This window comes from Leucoraja erinacea, unplaced genomic scaffold, assembly GCF_028641065.1.
Source record: "Leucoraja erinacea ecotype New England unplaced genomic scaffold, Leri_hhj_1 Leri_241S, whole genome shotgun sequence".
In the NCBI taxonomy this organism is placed as follows: Eukaryota; Metazoa; Chordata; class Chondrichthyes; order Rajiformes; family Rajidae; genus Leucoraja; species Leucoraja erinaceus.
Genome location: NW_026576142.1, coordinates 85665 through 102070, shown reverse-complemented (window position 1 = coordinate 102070; position 16406 = coordinate 85665). Strand labels below are relative to the sequence as shown.

General features: G+C 48.6%; 1 protein-coding gene across 1 annotated transcript in view; it reads right to left on the bottom strand.

Moving 5' to 3' along the window:
* The window catches only part of LOC129716471 (UPF0687 protein C20orf27 homolog), a 79546-nt gene extending 66983 nt beyond the window's left edge, over nt 1-12563 (bottom strand). Inside the window, exon 1 of the mRNA XM_055666337.1 lies at nt 12286-12563. Within this exon, the coding sequence (XP_055522312.1) occupies nt 12286-12304 (19 nt within the window). The 5' untranslated portion in view covers nt 12305-12563. The remainder of the gene's footprint in view (nt 1-12285) is intronic.
* Between the last annotated feature and the right edge of the window lie 3843 nt (nt 12564-16406).

The following is a 16406-nucleotide window of genomic DNA, read 5'->3' as shown; positions in this document are numbered from 1 at the left end:
TGTTGATAGTTCTGGTTAAACAGCTTCTTGCTTCACTGTTGACTCTAATCTCCACCCTTGCTCCCTCTGTTCTGACATGCCCGAAGAAATCTCAATAGATTCCCAAGCAACTGAACACGCCTCAGATCTAAGCCAGCCTCCATCAGACAGTCATAGTCTTGCAGCATGGAAACTGGCCCTTCTGCCCAACTTGCCCACATCGATTAACATGTTCCATATAAATGTGAGGTTATCCATTTTGGTGGCAAAAACAGGAAAGCAGACTATTATCTAAATGGTGGCCGACTAGGAAAAGGGGAGATGCAGCGAGACCTGGGTGTCATGGTACACCAGTTATTGAAAGTAGGCATGCAGGTGCAGTAGGCAGTGAAGAAAGCGAATGGTATGTTAGCTTTCATAGCAAAAGGATTTGAGTATAGGAGCAGGGAGGTTCTACTGCAGTTGTACAGGGTCTTGGTGAGACCACACCTGGAGTATTGCGTACAGTTTTGGTCTCCAAATCTGAGGAAGGACATTATTGCCATTGAGGGAGTGCAGAGAAGGTTCACCAGACTGATTCCTGGGATGTCAGGACTGTTTTATGAAGAAAGACTGGATAGACTTGGTTTATACTCTCTAGAATTTAGGAGATTGAGAGGGGATCTTATAGAAACTTACAAAATTCTTAAGGGGTTGGACAGGCTAGATGCAGGAAGATTTCTCCCGATGTTGGGGAAGTCCAGGACAAGGGGTCACAGCTTAAGGATAAGGGGGAAATCCTTTAAAACCGAGATGAGAAGAACTTTTTTTCACAGAGAGTGGTGAATCTCTGGAACTCTCTGCCACAGAGGGTAGTTGAGGCCAGTTCATTGGCTATATTTAAAATTTACGGGTGTCAGGAGAAGGCAGGAGAACGGGGTTACGAGGGAGAGATAGATCAACCAAGATTGACTGGCGGAGTAGGGGAACCGAATGGCCCTTCAGTTATGACCTAATGACGACACAGTGGCGTAGCGGTAGCGTTGCTGCCTTACAGCGCTTGCAGCACCAGAGACCCGGGTTCGATCCCGACTACAGGTGCTGTCTGTACGGAGTTTGTACGTTCTCCCCGTGACCGCATGGGTTTTCTCCGAGATCTTCAGTTTTCTCCCACCTCCAAAGACGTGCGGGTTTGTAGGTTAATTGGCTTGGTGTAAGTGTAAATTGTCCCTAGTGTGTGCAGGACATTGTTGATGTGCGAGGATCGCTGGTCGGCGCGGACTCGGTGGGCCGAAGGGCCTGTTTCTATAAACTAAACAGTTTGTGTTGCTGCCTCACTGTTCTAGGAACCCAGTTCGATTATCACCTCTGTTACTGTTGAGGTTCACTCTGACTGCTTGGCAGCTCCAGTTTTCATGTTCATACGTGATAGGAACAGAATACGACCATTCGGCCAAATAAGTCTACTCCACCATTCAATTATGGCTGATCTATCTCTCCCTCCAAACCTAATTCTCCTGCCTTCTCTCCATAACCTCGGACACCTGTACTAATCAAGAATCTATCCATCTCTGCCTTAAAAATATCCACTGACTTGTCCTCCACAGCCTTCTGTGGCAATGAATTAAGATTTACCACCCTCTGACTAAAGGAATTCCTCCTCAACTCCTTCCTAATCTCCCATAATCAGTTGCGTTTACAAAGCTGCTGTGCTGCTGCAAGTAAGAATCTACTTGTTCCGTTTTGGGACAAGTGACAAAGAGTTGGAGGCAAGAAAGCACCAGGATCAGTCCTTAACGTCCTTGCCTTACCTGAAGTCCTTGCCTTACCTGAAGTCATTTATTGCTGGACGTGCATTATCCTGGTCTTTTCTCGCCTCCATCTCTTCACCTTCCCCCTACCCCCTACTTCCAGACTGAAAAAGAGTCCCAACCAGAAACGTCACCCATCCTTTTCCTCCAGAGATGCTGCCTGACCCGTTGAGTTACTCCAGGATTTTGTTTGTCCAATGTATAGAGGGAGAGGGGCAGGTCTGTCTGGTGTAGATGGGACATCTTGGCCGGTATCAGAATAAGGGGGTAGGCCAGTTAGGGCTGAGATGAGGAAAAACATTTCCATCCAGGGAGTTGTAAATAGGTGTAATTCTCTGCCACAGAGGGCAGTGGAGGCCAATTCACCGGATGCTTTCAAGAGAGATTTATTTTAACTCTATGGGCTAAGAGAATCAATGGATACGGGGAGCAAGCAGGAACGGGATACTGATTTTGGATGATCAGCCATGATCATATTGAATGGCTGTGCTGGCTCAAAAGTTGAAAAGGCCTACACTGGCAGCTATTCTCTATGTTTCTATGCATGAGCAATATGGGCCGAAGGGCCTGTTTCGAATCTGTATCACTCGTATGACCCTCCTGCACTACAGCTACCAATTTGCAAATATCTTTTAAGATCCATTGGTAAAAATAGAATGCATCATGGTGAGGAATACATGCCTCCAGTTCAGTAAAGCGATCACAAGCTGATTAAATATATCTAATAGGAATCGATACTTTACTGAAAATGTAATTGACTCCAACTGTACCTTGCCTCAAGTGTCACAATGGACACAGGAGGAAGATAGAAAGGTACAGGCAGAATAATAGTTACCCTTGGGGCTGCAAAGACTTAATATTGGCTTTTAGTTTAGTTTAAAGATACAGCGCGGAAACAGGCCCTTCAGCCCACCGAGTTTGCGCCGACCAGCGATCCCCGCACATTAACACTATCCTACAAACACTCGGATATTGTCTGCATTTACCAAGGAGAAAGATAGTAGAACGGAGGAAATTGGAGCAGTTACTGGAAGTGTGTTGAGAACTGTTAGTGTTGCCGTCGAAGGTACTGTCTGTCATGTTTGAAGGTAGACAAATCTCCAGGGCCTGATACATCCAAGGACATTGTGAGAAACTAGAGAGGAAATTGCGGGAGACCGGGTAATCTGAGGGATATGATATACAGGCATTTTGATAGGCAATGGCTGATTAGGGACAGTCAGCATGGTTTTGTACGTGGGAGGTTCGTGTCTCACAAATCTGATTGATTTTTTTGAAGACGTGACCAAAAAGGTTAATGAGGGCAGAGCTGTAGATGTTGTGTACATGGACTTCGACAATGTTCCACATGGTAGGCTGCTCTGGAAGGTTAGATCACATGGGATCCAAGGAGAGATGGCTGAATGGATAGCAAATTGGCTCCATGGAAGGAAGCAGAGGGCGACGGTGGATAGTTGCTTCTCGACTGGAGGCCTGTAACTAGTAGTGTGTCTCAGGGTTCGGTGTTGCGCCCGCTACTGTTTGTCAACTACATTAATGATTTGCATGAGAACATACAGGGCAAGATTAGCAAGTTTGCTGATGATACAAAATTTACTGGTTTTGCAGATAGTAAAGATGGTTGTGAAAGATTGCAGCAGGATCTGGATCGATTGGCCAGGTGGGAGGAGGAACGGTTGATGGAATTTAATATGGAAAAGTGTGAGGTATTTGATTTTGGGACAACGAACAAGGGCAGGACCTACACAGTAAATGGTAGGCCTCTGGGTAGTGTTGTGGAGCAGAGGGATCTAGGAGTGCAGGTGCATGGTTCCTTGAAGGTCAAGTGACAGGTAGATAAGGTGGTCAAAAAGGCTTTTGGCACTTTGGCCTTCATCAGTCAGAGTATTGAGTATAGAGGTTGGGATGTGATGTTGCAGTCGCAGTTGTATAAGAAATTGGTGAGACCGCATTTAGAATACTCTCTTCAGTTGTGGGCACCATTTGCAAATCTATATACGTGTGTGTGCGTGTGTGTGTACGCATTGAGACATTTTTCTGTAGTCATTTTTAATAAAATCCCCCCCCCCCCCCCCCCCACTCACTCATTTTTTCGCCACCATAACGGCTGCTGCCTCCCGGCTCTCCTCCAAATATGCTGACATTTTTCACATTTCGCTCTTGATTTTCGCTGCTGCCGCCCGGCTCTCCTCCACCCCCCCCCCCCCGGGCCCGGCTCTGTCACGCGGCGGAAGGCACAGATCGGCTGCTCCCCCGCTGCTTTTTGCCATCCTAGCGGGCTTGCACTTTCGGAAAATCCCGTGCATCAACGGCCTGTCGGCCCGCAGGCGCATTGAGGACGTACGCGGCGTGTTGAGCGATGACGTCAGGCAGTCCCCCCTTGCAACCGTGCGTTGCGGGAACAGACTCTCCTCCACTCCCCCCCCCCCCCCCCCCCCCCCCCCCCACCCCCGGGCCCGGCTCTGTCATGCTGGCTCAAGCCAAAGATCGGTTGTTCCCCCGCTGCTTTTCGACGGCGAAAAGCAGCGGGAGAACAGCCAATCTTTGGCTTGAGGCAGCGTGACAGAGTCGGCACGTCAACAGCCTGTCTGCCCGCAGGCGCATTGAGGGCATATGCAGCATCTCGATGGCCGTATGCACGTCTCGATGTCATACGCAGCGTCTTGACGGCGTACGCCTAGCGCGTGGCGTGGCGCGATGACATCAGGCCGTCCCCCTCTTGTGGGAACAGACCCAACGGGTCTGCACTTGGTTTAGTATCTTTTAAAAGCCCATCTGTAAATATAAAAAGCATCAACCAGAGGAATACTAGCCTCCAGTTTAGTAAAGCGATCACAAGCCTACAAGCTGATTAAATATATGTAATATTTTACTGAAAATATAATCGACTCCAAATGTCTCTGGTGCTGCAAGTGCTGTAAGGCAGCAATTCTACCGCTGCGCCACCATGACCACCCACATGGCTTTTCGTGATGTTTAAGAAGGAACGAAAAATCAAAGGTGGATAAAAATGCTGGAGAAACTCAGCAGGTGAGGCAGCATCTATGGAGCGAAAGAATAGGTGACGTTTCGGGTCGCTTCTTCAGACTGTAAACTGAAGATTTTTAAACCGAAGATAAGACACCAAAGTCTGAAGAAGGGTCTCGACCCGAAACATCACCTATTGCTTCACTCCATATATGCTGCCTCACCCGCTGAGTTACTCCAGCATTTTTATCTACCTTTGGCTTTCCTGGAAAATCATATAATCGACCAGCCATCGTCCATACAGACACAAAATGCTGGAGTAACTCAGCGGGACAGGCAGCATCTCTGGTGAGAAGGAATGGATGACATTTGGGGTCTAGACCCTTCTCAGACTTTTGTCTATCTTCGGTTTAAACCAGCATCTGCAGTTCCTTCATACGCATTTTGTCTGATCAACTGGGAAATTCTACTCAAGGTATCTCTATCTGGAAGAAGATCTCCAAACCCATTCCTTCTCTCCAGCGATGCTGCCTGTCCCGCTGAGTTACTCCAGCATTTTGTGTCTATCTTCGGTTTAAAACAGCAGCTGCAGTTCCTTCACACCCATACTTTGTACATCCACAATCTGTTATTGCCCACAAAGTGGCAAGAGAATGGGGTTGAGAGGGAAAGATAGATCAGCCAAGATGGAATGGCGAAGTAGACGTTTAAAATCACGAGAGGAATAGATCGGGTAGACGCACGGTCTCTATCCCAGAGTAGGGGAATGGAGAATCGAATAGTGAAAGGCTTGGATAGAATGGATGTGGTGAGGATGTTTCCACTAGTGGGAGAGTTTGGGCTGGAGGTCATAGCCTCAGAATAAAAGGACGTTCCTTTAAGAAGGGGATGAGGAGGCTTCTGCTCCTCAACACCTTAAAGACAAAGGAATTAATAATAGACTTTAGGAAGAATAAAACGGACATGGTACCATTGACTATCAGAGGGGACTGTGTGGAGAGGGTGGCGGATTTCCGCTTCCTGGGAATCCATATTGAGTAGGACCTGACGTGGAGCGTGAACACCACTGCGCTGCTGAAAAAGGTCCAGCAGAGACTGCACTTCCTGAGGGTGCTCAGGAAGAATAACATCACTCAGAGACTGCTGCTGTCCTTTTATCGGTGCTCCATTGAGAGCATACTAACATACTGTGTATGCGTATGGTACACCAGCTGCACAGCGGCTCAGAGGAAAGCGCTCCAGAGGGCCATTGACAACGCCCAGTGGATTGTCGGCTGCCCTCTCCTTACCTTGGAGGACTTACACAGTTCCCGCTGCACCAAAAAATCCCAGAGTATCATAAAGGACTTTTCCCACCCCGGACACTCCCTGTTTGAACTGTTGCCGTCAGGCAGACGGTACAGATTTACAAGGACAAGGACGAACAGACTAAAAAACAGTTTTTACCCCACTGCTATAAAAGCACTAAATGTAGCCGCCAAGGAACGCAGGGGCGAGACATACTAAGGGACTGTGGTACACTGTGAAATCGACAGAAGGATGGAGGGTTGGGTGTTTATGCCTGCTATTTTCGTGATATTTATTTTAGTTGTTTATGTTTTAATATTTTACCTTGTATGTATCGTTAGCTTTTAGAAATGTTTGAATGGTGCACTGACTGGCTGACATTTTTAAATTTCGTTGTACATGGTTCATGTTACAATGACAATAAAGAAACTATTCTATATTCTATTCTTTTCTTTAGTCAGAGGGCGGTGAATCTGTGGAATTCATTGCCACAAAATGCTGTGAAGGCCAAGTCAATGGATATTTTTAAGGCAGAGATTATTAGATTCTAGATTAGGACAGGTGTCAGGGGTTATGGGGAGAAGGCAGGAGAATGAGTTTGAAAGGGAGCGATAATAATAATAATAATAATAATAATAATACATTTTATTTATGGGCGCCTTTCAAGAGTCTCAAGGACACCTTACAAACATTTAGCAGGTAGAGGAAAAACATGTAAGGGGAATGAAATAAATAGTAGAGACATGACTAGTACACAAAGTAAATACAGAATTCAATACAAAACACAGTATGAGGCAATTAATGCACAGATGAAAAGGGAGGGGGACGTGGGGCTAAGGATAGGCAGAGGTGAAGAGATGGGTCTTGAGGCGGGACTGGAAGATGGTGAGGGACACGGAATTGCGTATCAGTTGGGGGAGGGAGTTCCAGAGCCTGGGAGCTGCCCTGGAGAAGGCTCTGTCCCCAAAATTGCGGAGGTTGGACTTGTGGATGGAGAGGAGATCGGCTGATGTGGATCTGAGGGACCGTGAGGGTTGGTAGGGGGAGAGGAGGTCAGTGAGATATGGGGGGGCCAGATGGTGGAGGGCTTTGTAGGTGAGGACCAGGATTTTGTAGGTGATCCGGTGGGAGATGGGAAGCCAGTGAAGTTGTTTGAGGACTGGAGTGATGTGATGCCAGGATTTGGTATGGGTGATGAGTCGGGCGGCTGCATTCTGGACCAGTTGGAGTCGGTTGATGTAGGTGGAGCTGATGCCAAGGAGACGTGAGTTGCAATAGTCCAGTCGGGAGGAGATGAAGGCATGGATGAGTCTTTCAGCAGCGGGCGGTGTGAGAGAGGGTCTGAGTTTGGCGATGTTGCGGAGATGAAAGAAGGAGGTTTTAATGACATGGCAGATGTGAGGCTCAAGGGAGAGGGTGGAATCAAAGATCACGCCAAGGTTGCGGGCCTGGGGAGATGGGGAGACAGTGGTGCCGTCGATAGTGAGAGTGGGGTTATTGATAGATCAACCATTATTTAATGGCAGACTAGAGGGGCCGAATGGCCTAATTCTATCACAGAGTAGTTGAATCGAGGACCAGAGGACATATGTTTAAGGTGAAAGGGGAAAAATTTAATCGGAACCTGAGGGGTAACTTTTTCACACAAAGGGCGGCGGGTGTATGGAACGAGCTGCCAGAGGAGGTAGTTGAGGCTGGGACTATCTTAACATTTAAGAAACAGTTAGACAGGTACATGGATAGGACAGGTTTGGAGGGATTCGGATCAAACGCAGGCAGGTGGGACGAGTGTAGATGGGACATGTTGGCTGGTTGTGGGCAAGTTGGGGCGAAGAGGGTGTATCCACGCTGTAAGACTATGATTTGATGGGCCAAATGACCTAATACTGCTCCTACAACTGATGGTTCATCCAAACTTCTTTGAACCGAGAACGGAGAGGGGGGTGTGTGTAAGATCGAGAGATGGACAAGCATAGACCAAATGAGAATGTGAAGAGTGGGGTGGATGGTGCAGGTCGAACAGTACAGCAGAGGGACAGGCCCTTTAACCCACCATGTCTGTGATGGCCACAATGTCAATTTAAACAGCGTATATGCGTGCAACATACATCTCCCCATTCATAGAACATAGAAACATAGAAATAGGTGCAGGAGGAGGCCATTCGGCCGTTCGAGCCAGCACCGCCATTCATTGTGATCATGGCTGATCGTCCCCTATCAATAACCCGTGCCTGCCTTCACCCCATATCCCTTGACTCCATTAGCCCCTGGAGCTCTATCTAACTCTCTCTTAAATCCATCCAGTGACTTGGCCTCCACTGCCCTCTGTGGCAGGGAATTCCATAAATTCACAACTCTCTGGGTGAAAAAGTTTTTTCTCACCTCAGTCTTAAATGACCTCCCCTTTATTCTAAGATTCTTTGCCTTTTCAAGCACCTATTGCACCTGCTATCAGCACCGATGCGGCACGGTGGCTCAGCGGTAGAGAAATTCGGGGAATTCTGATTGTCTTCGGATAATTTTAGGGAAATGAAATAATTTCGGGAAATTTCTGCATCCGGCCCGCGGGATGATTTGAGGAAAAAAAAGTACATTTACAACCATCCGTGCCAGCGCAGTCGGGGGAGGCCCGTCAGCTGCGTCACAATTGAAAATGGCAGCAGTGACACGGTAGGGACGCAAAATAACGGCGTCTCCCCGCGCGTGCGCAGTGGGCCCGGTATCCGCGCATGCGCAGTTGGGGAATTTCAGGAAATACCATCAAATTCCAGGAAATTTGAGATTCTTTTTAAGGACATTTGTTTTTGAGGTGTGGGAGCACTGGACCAGGGTTCAACCCCGACTACAGGTGCTGTCTATACGGAGTCTGTACGTTCTCCCTGTGACCGTGTGAGTTTTCTCCGAGATCTCAGGTTTCCTCCTATACTTTTGGCTTTGGTTATAAATGTAAAATTGTCCCTAGTGGGTGTGGGATGGGGTCAGTGTGCGGGGATTGCTGGTCGGTGCGGACTTGGTGGGCCGAAGGGCCTGTTTCCGTGCCGTATCTCTAAACTAAACCATCACATTGTTCTCCAGGGAACCTTACCGAGCAGAACTTGACAGTTCGATCCCTCCCAGCGACTCCACTACCAAACACACGCACTTCACTGCTTGCACAATATGTCAGCACGCCTCATTAGGAAATCTTATTTTGTTTCATAACATATATTGTGGACGAATCATTAAATAAAATACATTTAAAAATGCGTTAGCAGGGGTTGGCATGTCCCCAGTCACGCACACGCATGCGCACACACACACACACACAGACACACACACACAGTCATACACATACACAGAGGCACGCGCAAACAGCCAAACACACAAACGCACTCACTCACACACACACACACGCATGCAAACACACACTCACGCACACACAGGCAGGCACACAAACAAAGAGAGGCACACAAACACACACACACAGGCACACAGTCACAGGGCTGCCAACTCTCACGCTTTGAGCGTGAGAATCACGCCCACAGGCAAACTCTCACGCCCTCACGTTGATCAGAAATTTCTCACGCTCTGTGGTGAGAAATTCTGTGATCAACGAAAATGTAAAAAGTCAGATAAACTGCATGGTCCGCGGGTGTTGGACAGCCGGGGCTGAGGGAGGGATGGGAGCAGCGGGCGGGGACAGATGCGGGAGCCGGGGCTGGTGAGTGTTTGCGGGGCTGGCGAGTCGCTCGCTGCAATTCCGGCCATGGAGAGTCCCGGGCCGTCGGAAGCGTCTGAAGCGCTGCGCCGCTGCCGCAAGAGTCTCTGTGCCGAAGGGACAGTCTCTCAAAGGGAGGTGGAGAGAGAGGGGAAGGAGACAGGGGGGAGGGAGAGAGGGTGAGAGGAGAGAGAGGGAAAAGACAGAGGGGGCGTGAATGGAGAGAGGGGGAGAGATAGGGGAGAGAGAGGTAGGGGAGAGAGGGGGGAGAGTGAGGTGGAAGAGGGGGGGGGAAGAGAGAGGGGTGAGAGGGAAGAAAGAGGGAAGAGAGAGAGGGTGTGGATAGGGAGGAGAGAATCGGAGAGAGAGGGGTGGTAAAAGAGAGAAGGGGAAGAGGGAGAGAGGGGGAAAGAGAAACGGAGAAAGAGAGATGGGCGGGCAAAGAGAAAGAGGAGATAGAGAGAGGAGAAAGAGAGAGGGGAGCGAGAGCAAAGGGGAGAGTGAGATGGGAGAAATGGGGGAGAGAGAGATGAGAGAGAGGAGGAGGAAGAGGAAGAGGGAGAGGGAGAGGCTGGCGAGTGTTTGTTAGACTGGCGAGTCGCTCAGTGCAGCTCCGGCCATGGAGCAGCCTCAGTGCAAGGCGTCGGAAGCGTTGCGCCGCTGCCGTGAGAGTCTCTGTGCCAAATTCGCCCAGGTGACCGGCATGGATCAGGCTGCGGCTCAGTGCATCCAGGAGGACAACCGGTGGCTGCTGGAAGTAAGTACCAAGCACTGGGTAGAAACATAGTGGACTTCAAATGGAGGTGGTTGGAGAAAGCATCCTGCTTGCCTGCTAGATTTTCACTTACTGTAACTGCAGGAAAAATGTTCCTGATGTTGGGGGTGCTCAGAACCAGGGGTCACAGTTTAAGAATAAAGGGGGGGGGCAGTTAGGACTGAGATGAGGACAAACTTTCTTCACACAGGGAGTTGTGAATCTGTGGAATTCTCTGCCACAGAAGGCAGTGCAGGCCAATTCACTGGATGTTTTCAAGAGAGAGTTACATTTAGTTCTTGGGGCTAACAACATCAAGGGATATGGGGAAAAAACAGGAAAGAGGTACTGATTTTAGATGAATAGCCATGATCATATTGAATGGCAGTGCTGGCTCGAAGGGCCGATGGCTATTCCTGCACCTATTTTCTATGTTTCTATGCTTGAGTATATGGCAATAAAACTCGATCACTTGATTTTGAAGCATTCATGCATGGTGGAGGTATAATGTAGTCATAGAGTGATACAGTGTGAAAACAGGCCCTTCAGCGCAACTTGCCCACACCCGCCAACATGTCCCAGCTACGCTACCTGCTTTTGGTCCATACCTCCAAACCGGTCCGATCCATGTATCAGTCTAACTTTTTCTTAAATGTTGGGATGGTCCCTGCCTCAACTACCTCCTCTGGCAGCTTGTTCCATATACCCATCACAATTTGTGTAGATAAAGTTACCCCTTAAAAAGTTACCTCTTAAAAATACTTCATACAAAAAACATTGAAATCATACTTCTACAATGCACTAAAACATGATTTTAATACATCAAATTTCAAAAAGTTGCTAACCTGGGAGGGGGGGACACCCTTCTTCCACACCCTCTCCCCACTCAGTTGCTCCACTCCGTCACCGGGTAACCCAAAGGATCAGTGATCAGTGATCACTCAGCCTCCCCCCTTTCAAAAACGCTCCAATCCAGTTTAAAGCAAATATATTGCATTCAAGTGCAAGTCAAAAGACTCGCTACATTATGCACCATGTTGCACAATTTCAAGCTGAAAAATGCAAAAGTTCCATACGAATGGGAGGGGGACACCCTCCTCTCACCAACCCCTCCTCCCACTCCCACCCCCCCCCCCCCCCCCCCCCCCCCGGTTGCTATGCTCCCTCGGGCCTGGTCTCTCGCAATTTCTCACTCCCAACTCTCACCCAATGTTGGCAGCCCTGCAGTCACACACGCACACACACACAGTCACATACACACATACACACAGTCACACCCAGCGGCACACAAAGGCGTACACAGACACACAAAGGCACATACACACAGAGGCACATACACACACACAGGCACACACCACACACACACCCATACCTACACACACAGTCACACATATACTTACACACCAAAAGACACACACACAGTGACACACACTCACACACACGTAGAGGCACAGGCACACACAGTCACACACACACACACAGTCGCACATACACACACACTCAGAGGTACACACTCATGCAGAGACGCACATACACAGATCTACACACACACAGAGGCACACACAGTCACACACACACACAGGCACACACACACATACTTTCACAGAGAGAGAGAGAGAAAACGAGACAGAGAGAGGCACAGACAGACAGAGAGAGAGAGAGAGACGTAGAGAGAGAGAGAGAGGGGGGGAGGGGCAAAGCGAAAGTGCACACACACACACACACTGACACAGAAAAACAGAGACACAGTCAGACAGAAAGACACAGAGAGAAGCAGACAGAGTCAGGGAGCCGAGCTCCTGATCACTCACCCTTGCAAGTGGAAGCCATCCGCTGGGCTGAGCTGAGCTGATCTGTCTGTGTCGGGCAAACTTGTGCTGGGGGTCAGCGTGTGGCCATGGGGACGGGCAATGAGGAACTGCCTGCAGAGTGAGAGGATCACACACAGATACCAGGATCACACGTAAAACACAGGCAGTACGGAGCGGCACAAACCTCCAACACAGCCCAGCGCACACTCTGCTGCCCACACAGCGAGAGACACACAGAGAGGGAGGGAGGGACAGAGAGAGAAGGGGAGAGAGAGAAGGAGAGGGAGAAGAAGGGGAGAAGGGGAGGGGAAGAAGGGGAGGCAGAGAAGGGGGGGGGGGGAGGAGAAGAGGTGGAGGGAAGGAGGGAGAGAAGGGGATGGTGGGAAGGAGGGAGAAAATGGGTGGGAGAGGAGGGGGAGAAGCGGAGGGAGAGAAGGGGAGGGAGAGAAGGGGTGAGGGAGGGACGGAGAAGGAGAAAGGGAGATGGGGAGAGGGAGAAAGGGGAGGGAGGGAACGAGAGAGAGAGAGGGGGAGATGGGGAGGGTGAGATAGAGAGAAGAGAGATGGGAGGGAGGGAGGGAGGGAAAGGGGGAGATAGAGGGGAAGACTCTTTCTCTGGGTCGTTGTACTGTGGCAAGCGAGGCAAGACACACAGAACTGTGTTTACTCTTGAACGGTGCCGTTTTGGGTCGAGACCCTTCTTCAGAGTGAGAGTCGGGGGAGAGGGAGATGTGGATTTGGGGGGTATTGAGTTGAATAGCAACTTGCTGCCAGCACAACCCCCTGGTAGTTTACGTCAAAGCTTTGAACCACAAGCTAAAGGTAGACAGAATTTGACTGTTTGTGTGCCTCGTTGTCACCTTCCCCTTAGCCAACAACGAACCATTCTACATTTCCTTGCCCTCGTCTGCTTTGATCCGTCCTTTTCACACCTTACATGTTCTTTGCACCCTTCCATATCTCTAGTTTCCCTCTCCCTTGACTCTCAGCCTGAAGAAAAGTCTCGACCCGAAACGTCACCCATTCCTTCTCTCCAGAGACAATAGACAATAGGTACAGGAGTAGGCCATTCGGCCCTTCGAGCCAGCACCGCCATTCACTGTGATCATGGCTGATCATCCCCAATCAGTACCCCCGTTCCTGCCTTCTTCCCATATTCCCTGACTCCGCTATCTTTAAGAGCACTAATTAACTCTCTCTTGAAAGCATCCAGAGAACCGGCCTCCACTGCCTTGAGGCAGAGAATTCCAGATTCACAACTCTCTGGGTGAAATAGTTTTTCCTCACCTCCATTCTAAATGGCCTACCCCTTATTCTTAAACTGTGGCCCCTGGTTCTGGATTCCCCCAACATCAAGAACATGTTTCCTGCCTCTAGCGTGTCCAATACCTTAATGATCGTATATGTTTCAATAAGATACCCTCTCATCCTTCTAAATTCCAGTGCATACAAGCCCTGTCGCTCCATTCTATCAACATATGACAGTCCAGCCACCCCGGGAATTAACCTCGTGAACCTACGCGGCACTCCCTCAATGGCAAAACACAAAGTACTGGAGTAACTCAGCGGGTCAGGCAGCACCTCTGGAGAGTAGGGAATGGGTGACGTTTCCAGTCGAGACTCTTCCTCAGACACAATGGAATTGCAGATCATAAGATCATAAATGATAGGAGTAGAATTAGACCATTCGGCCCATCAAGTATATGCAATTCAATCATGTCTGATCAATCTCTCCCACCTAACCCCATTCTCCTGCCTACCTTCTCCTCATAACCTCTGACACCCGTACTGATCTCTATCTCTGCCTTAAGAATATCCACTGACTTGGCCTCCACAGCCTTCTGTGGCAAAGAATTCCACAGATTCACCACCCTCTGACAGAAATTCTCTGTCATTTCCATCTTAAAAGAACGTTCGTTAATTCTGAGGCTATGACCTCTAATCCTAGACTCTCCCACAAGTGGAAACATCCTCTCCACGTCCACTCTATCCAAGCGTTTCACCATTCTGTGTGTTTCAATGAGGTCCCCCTCATTCGTCTAAATGCTGGTTAACAAAAGACACAAAGTGCTGGAGTAACTCAGTGGATTAGGTACCATAATGTGGAGGAAAGAACTGCACATGCTGGTTAAATAGAAGATAGACACAAAATGCTGGAGTAACTCAGCGGGACAGGCAACATCTCTGGAGAGACGGAATGTGTGCCATTTTGTGTCAAGACCCTTCTTCAGGCTAGCATCTATGGAGAACATGGATAGGTGACGTTTTGGGTCGGGATCCTTCTTCAGACTCACAGTAGTCGGGAGACAGACAAAACCACAAGAATAAAAATGCTGGAGTAAATCAGCGGGTCAGGCAACATATCTGGGGAACATGGATTTATGTATAGTATTAGTTCACCTGATTGGATAAAGCTAAACCTAATTATCACATGCATCCAGGTACAATGAAAAGCTTTGTTTTGCATGCTATCCAAACGGATTAGATATACCATGCTTTAATACAATCGGCAAACTCAACTATGATAGGTAGAGCATTAGATGCAACAACAAAATAAATTCATAATTTATTTGTAATAAGGTGGATGAGTTGAATGTGGAGATAGCTATTAATGATTATGATATAGTTGGGATCACGGAGACATGGCTTCACTGTGACCAAGGTTGGGAGCTGAACATCCAGGGATATTCAGGAGGGATAGACAAAGGAAAAGGAGGTGGGGTAGCGTTGCTGGTTGCAGAGGCGATTAACGTAATGGAAAGGAAGGACATTAGCTTGGAGGATATGGAATCGATATGGGTAGAGGTGCGAAACACTAAGGGGCAGAAAACGCCAGTGGGTGTTGTGCACAGGCCACCTAACAGTAGTAGGGGAGTTGGGGATGGCATCAAACAGGAAATTAGAAATGCATGTTTTTCACACAGAGAGTGGTGAATCTCTGGAACTCTCTGCCACAGAGGGTAGTTGAGGCCAGTTCATTGGCTACATTTAAGAGGGAGTTAGATGTGGCCCTTGTGGCTAAGGGGATCAGGGGGTATGGAGAGAAGGCAGGTACGGGATACTGAGTTGGATGATCCGCCATGATCATATTGAATGGCGGTGCAGGCTCGAAGGGCCGAATGGCCTACTCCTGCACCTAATTTCTATGTTTCTATGTAACAAAGGTAAAACAGTTACAATGGGTGACTTCAATCTACATATAGATTGGGTGAATCAAATTGGCTGGGGTGCTGAGGAAGAGGATTTATTGGAATGTATGCGGGATAGTTTTCTCAACCAACATGTAGAGGAACCAACGAGAGAGCAGGCTATTCTAGACTGGGTATTGCGTAATGAGGAAGGGTTAGTTAGCAGTCTTGTTGTGCGTGGCCCCTTGGGCAAGAGTGACCATAATATGGTTGAGTTCTTCATTAGGATGGAGAGTGACATTGTTAATTCCGAAACAAGGGTTCTGAACTTAAAGAAAGGCAACTTTGAGGGTATGAGACGTGTATTAGCCAAGATTGACTGGCAATTGATTCTTAAAGGGTTGATGGTGGATATGCAATGGAAGGCATATAAAGACTGTATGGATGAACTACAACAAATGCTCAGGTCCCCGAAAAATTTGCGGCGGTGACGCGGCGTGTTGACGTTTGTTTTCACGTGTCGTAACAATATTTTAGTTGTCGCTGGATTTTGAAATGTTCAAAATTTTTTGGCGACACTGATATGATGTTGGCACTCGCCGAAAAAATCGGCAAGTGGGACAGGCCCTTAGGTCTCTTAATTGCCACGATCATATCTGCCTGTGTTCCAGGCCCCCACCACCCTCTGAGTAAAGACTATCTATGCTTAGTTTTGTTTTAGATTAGTTTAGAGATACAGCGCAGAAACAGGCCCTTTGGCCCACCCAGTCCGCACCGACCAGCGATCCCCGCACGCTAACACTATTCCACACACGAGGAACGATTAACTTTTACACCAAGACAATGAACCTACAAACCTGCACGTCTTTGGCGTGTGGGAGGAAACCGGAGCACCCGGAGAAAACCCACACGGGTCACGTGGTGAACATAGAAGCTCCGTACAGACAGCAGCCGTAGTCAGGATCGAACCCGGGTCTACGGCGCTGTATTGCG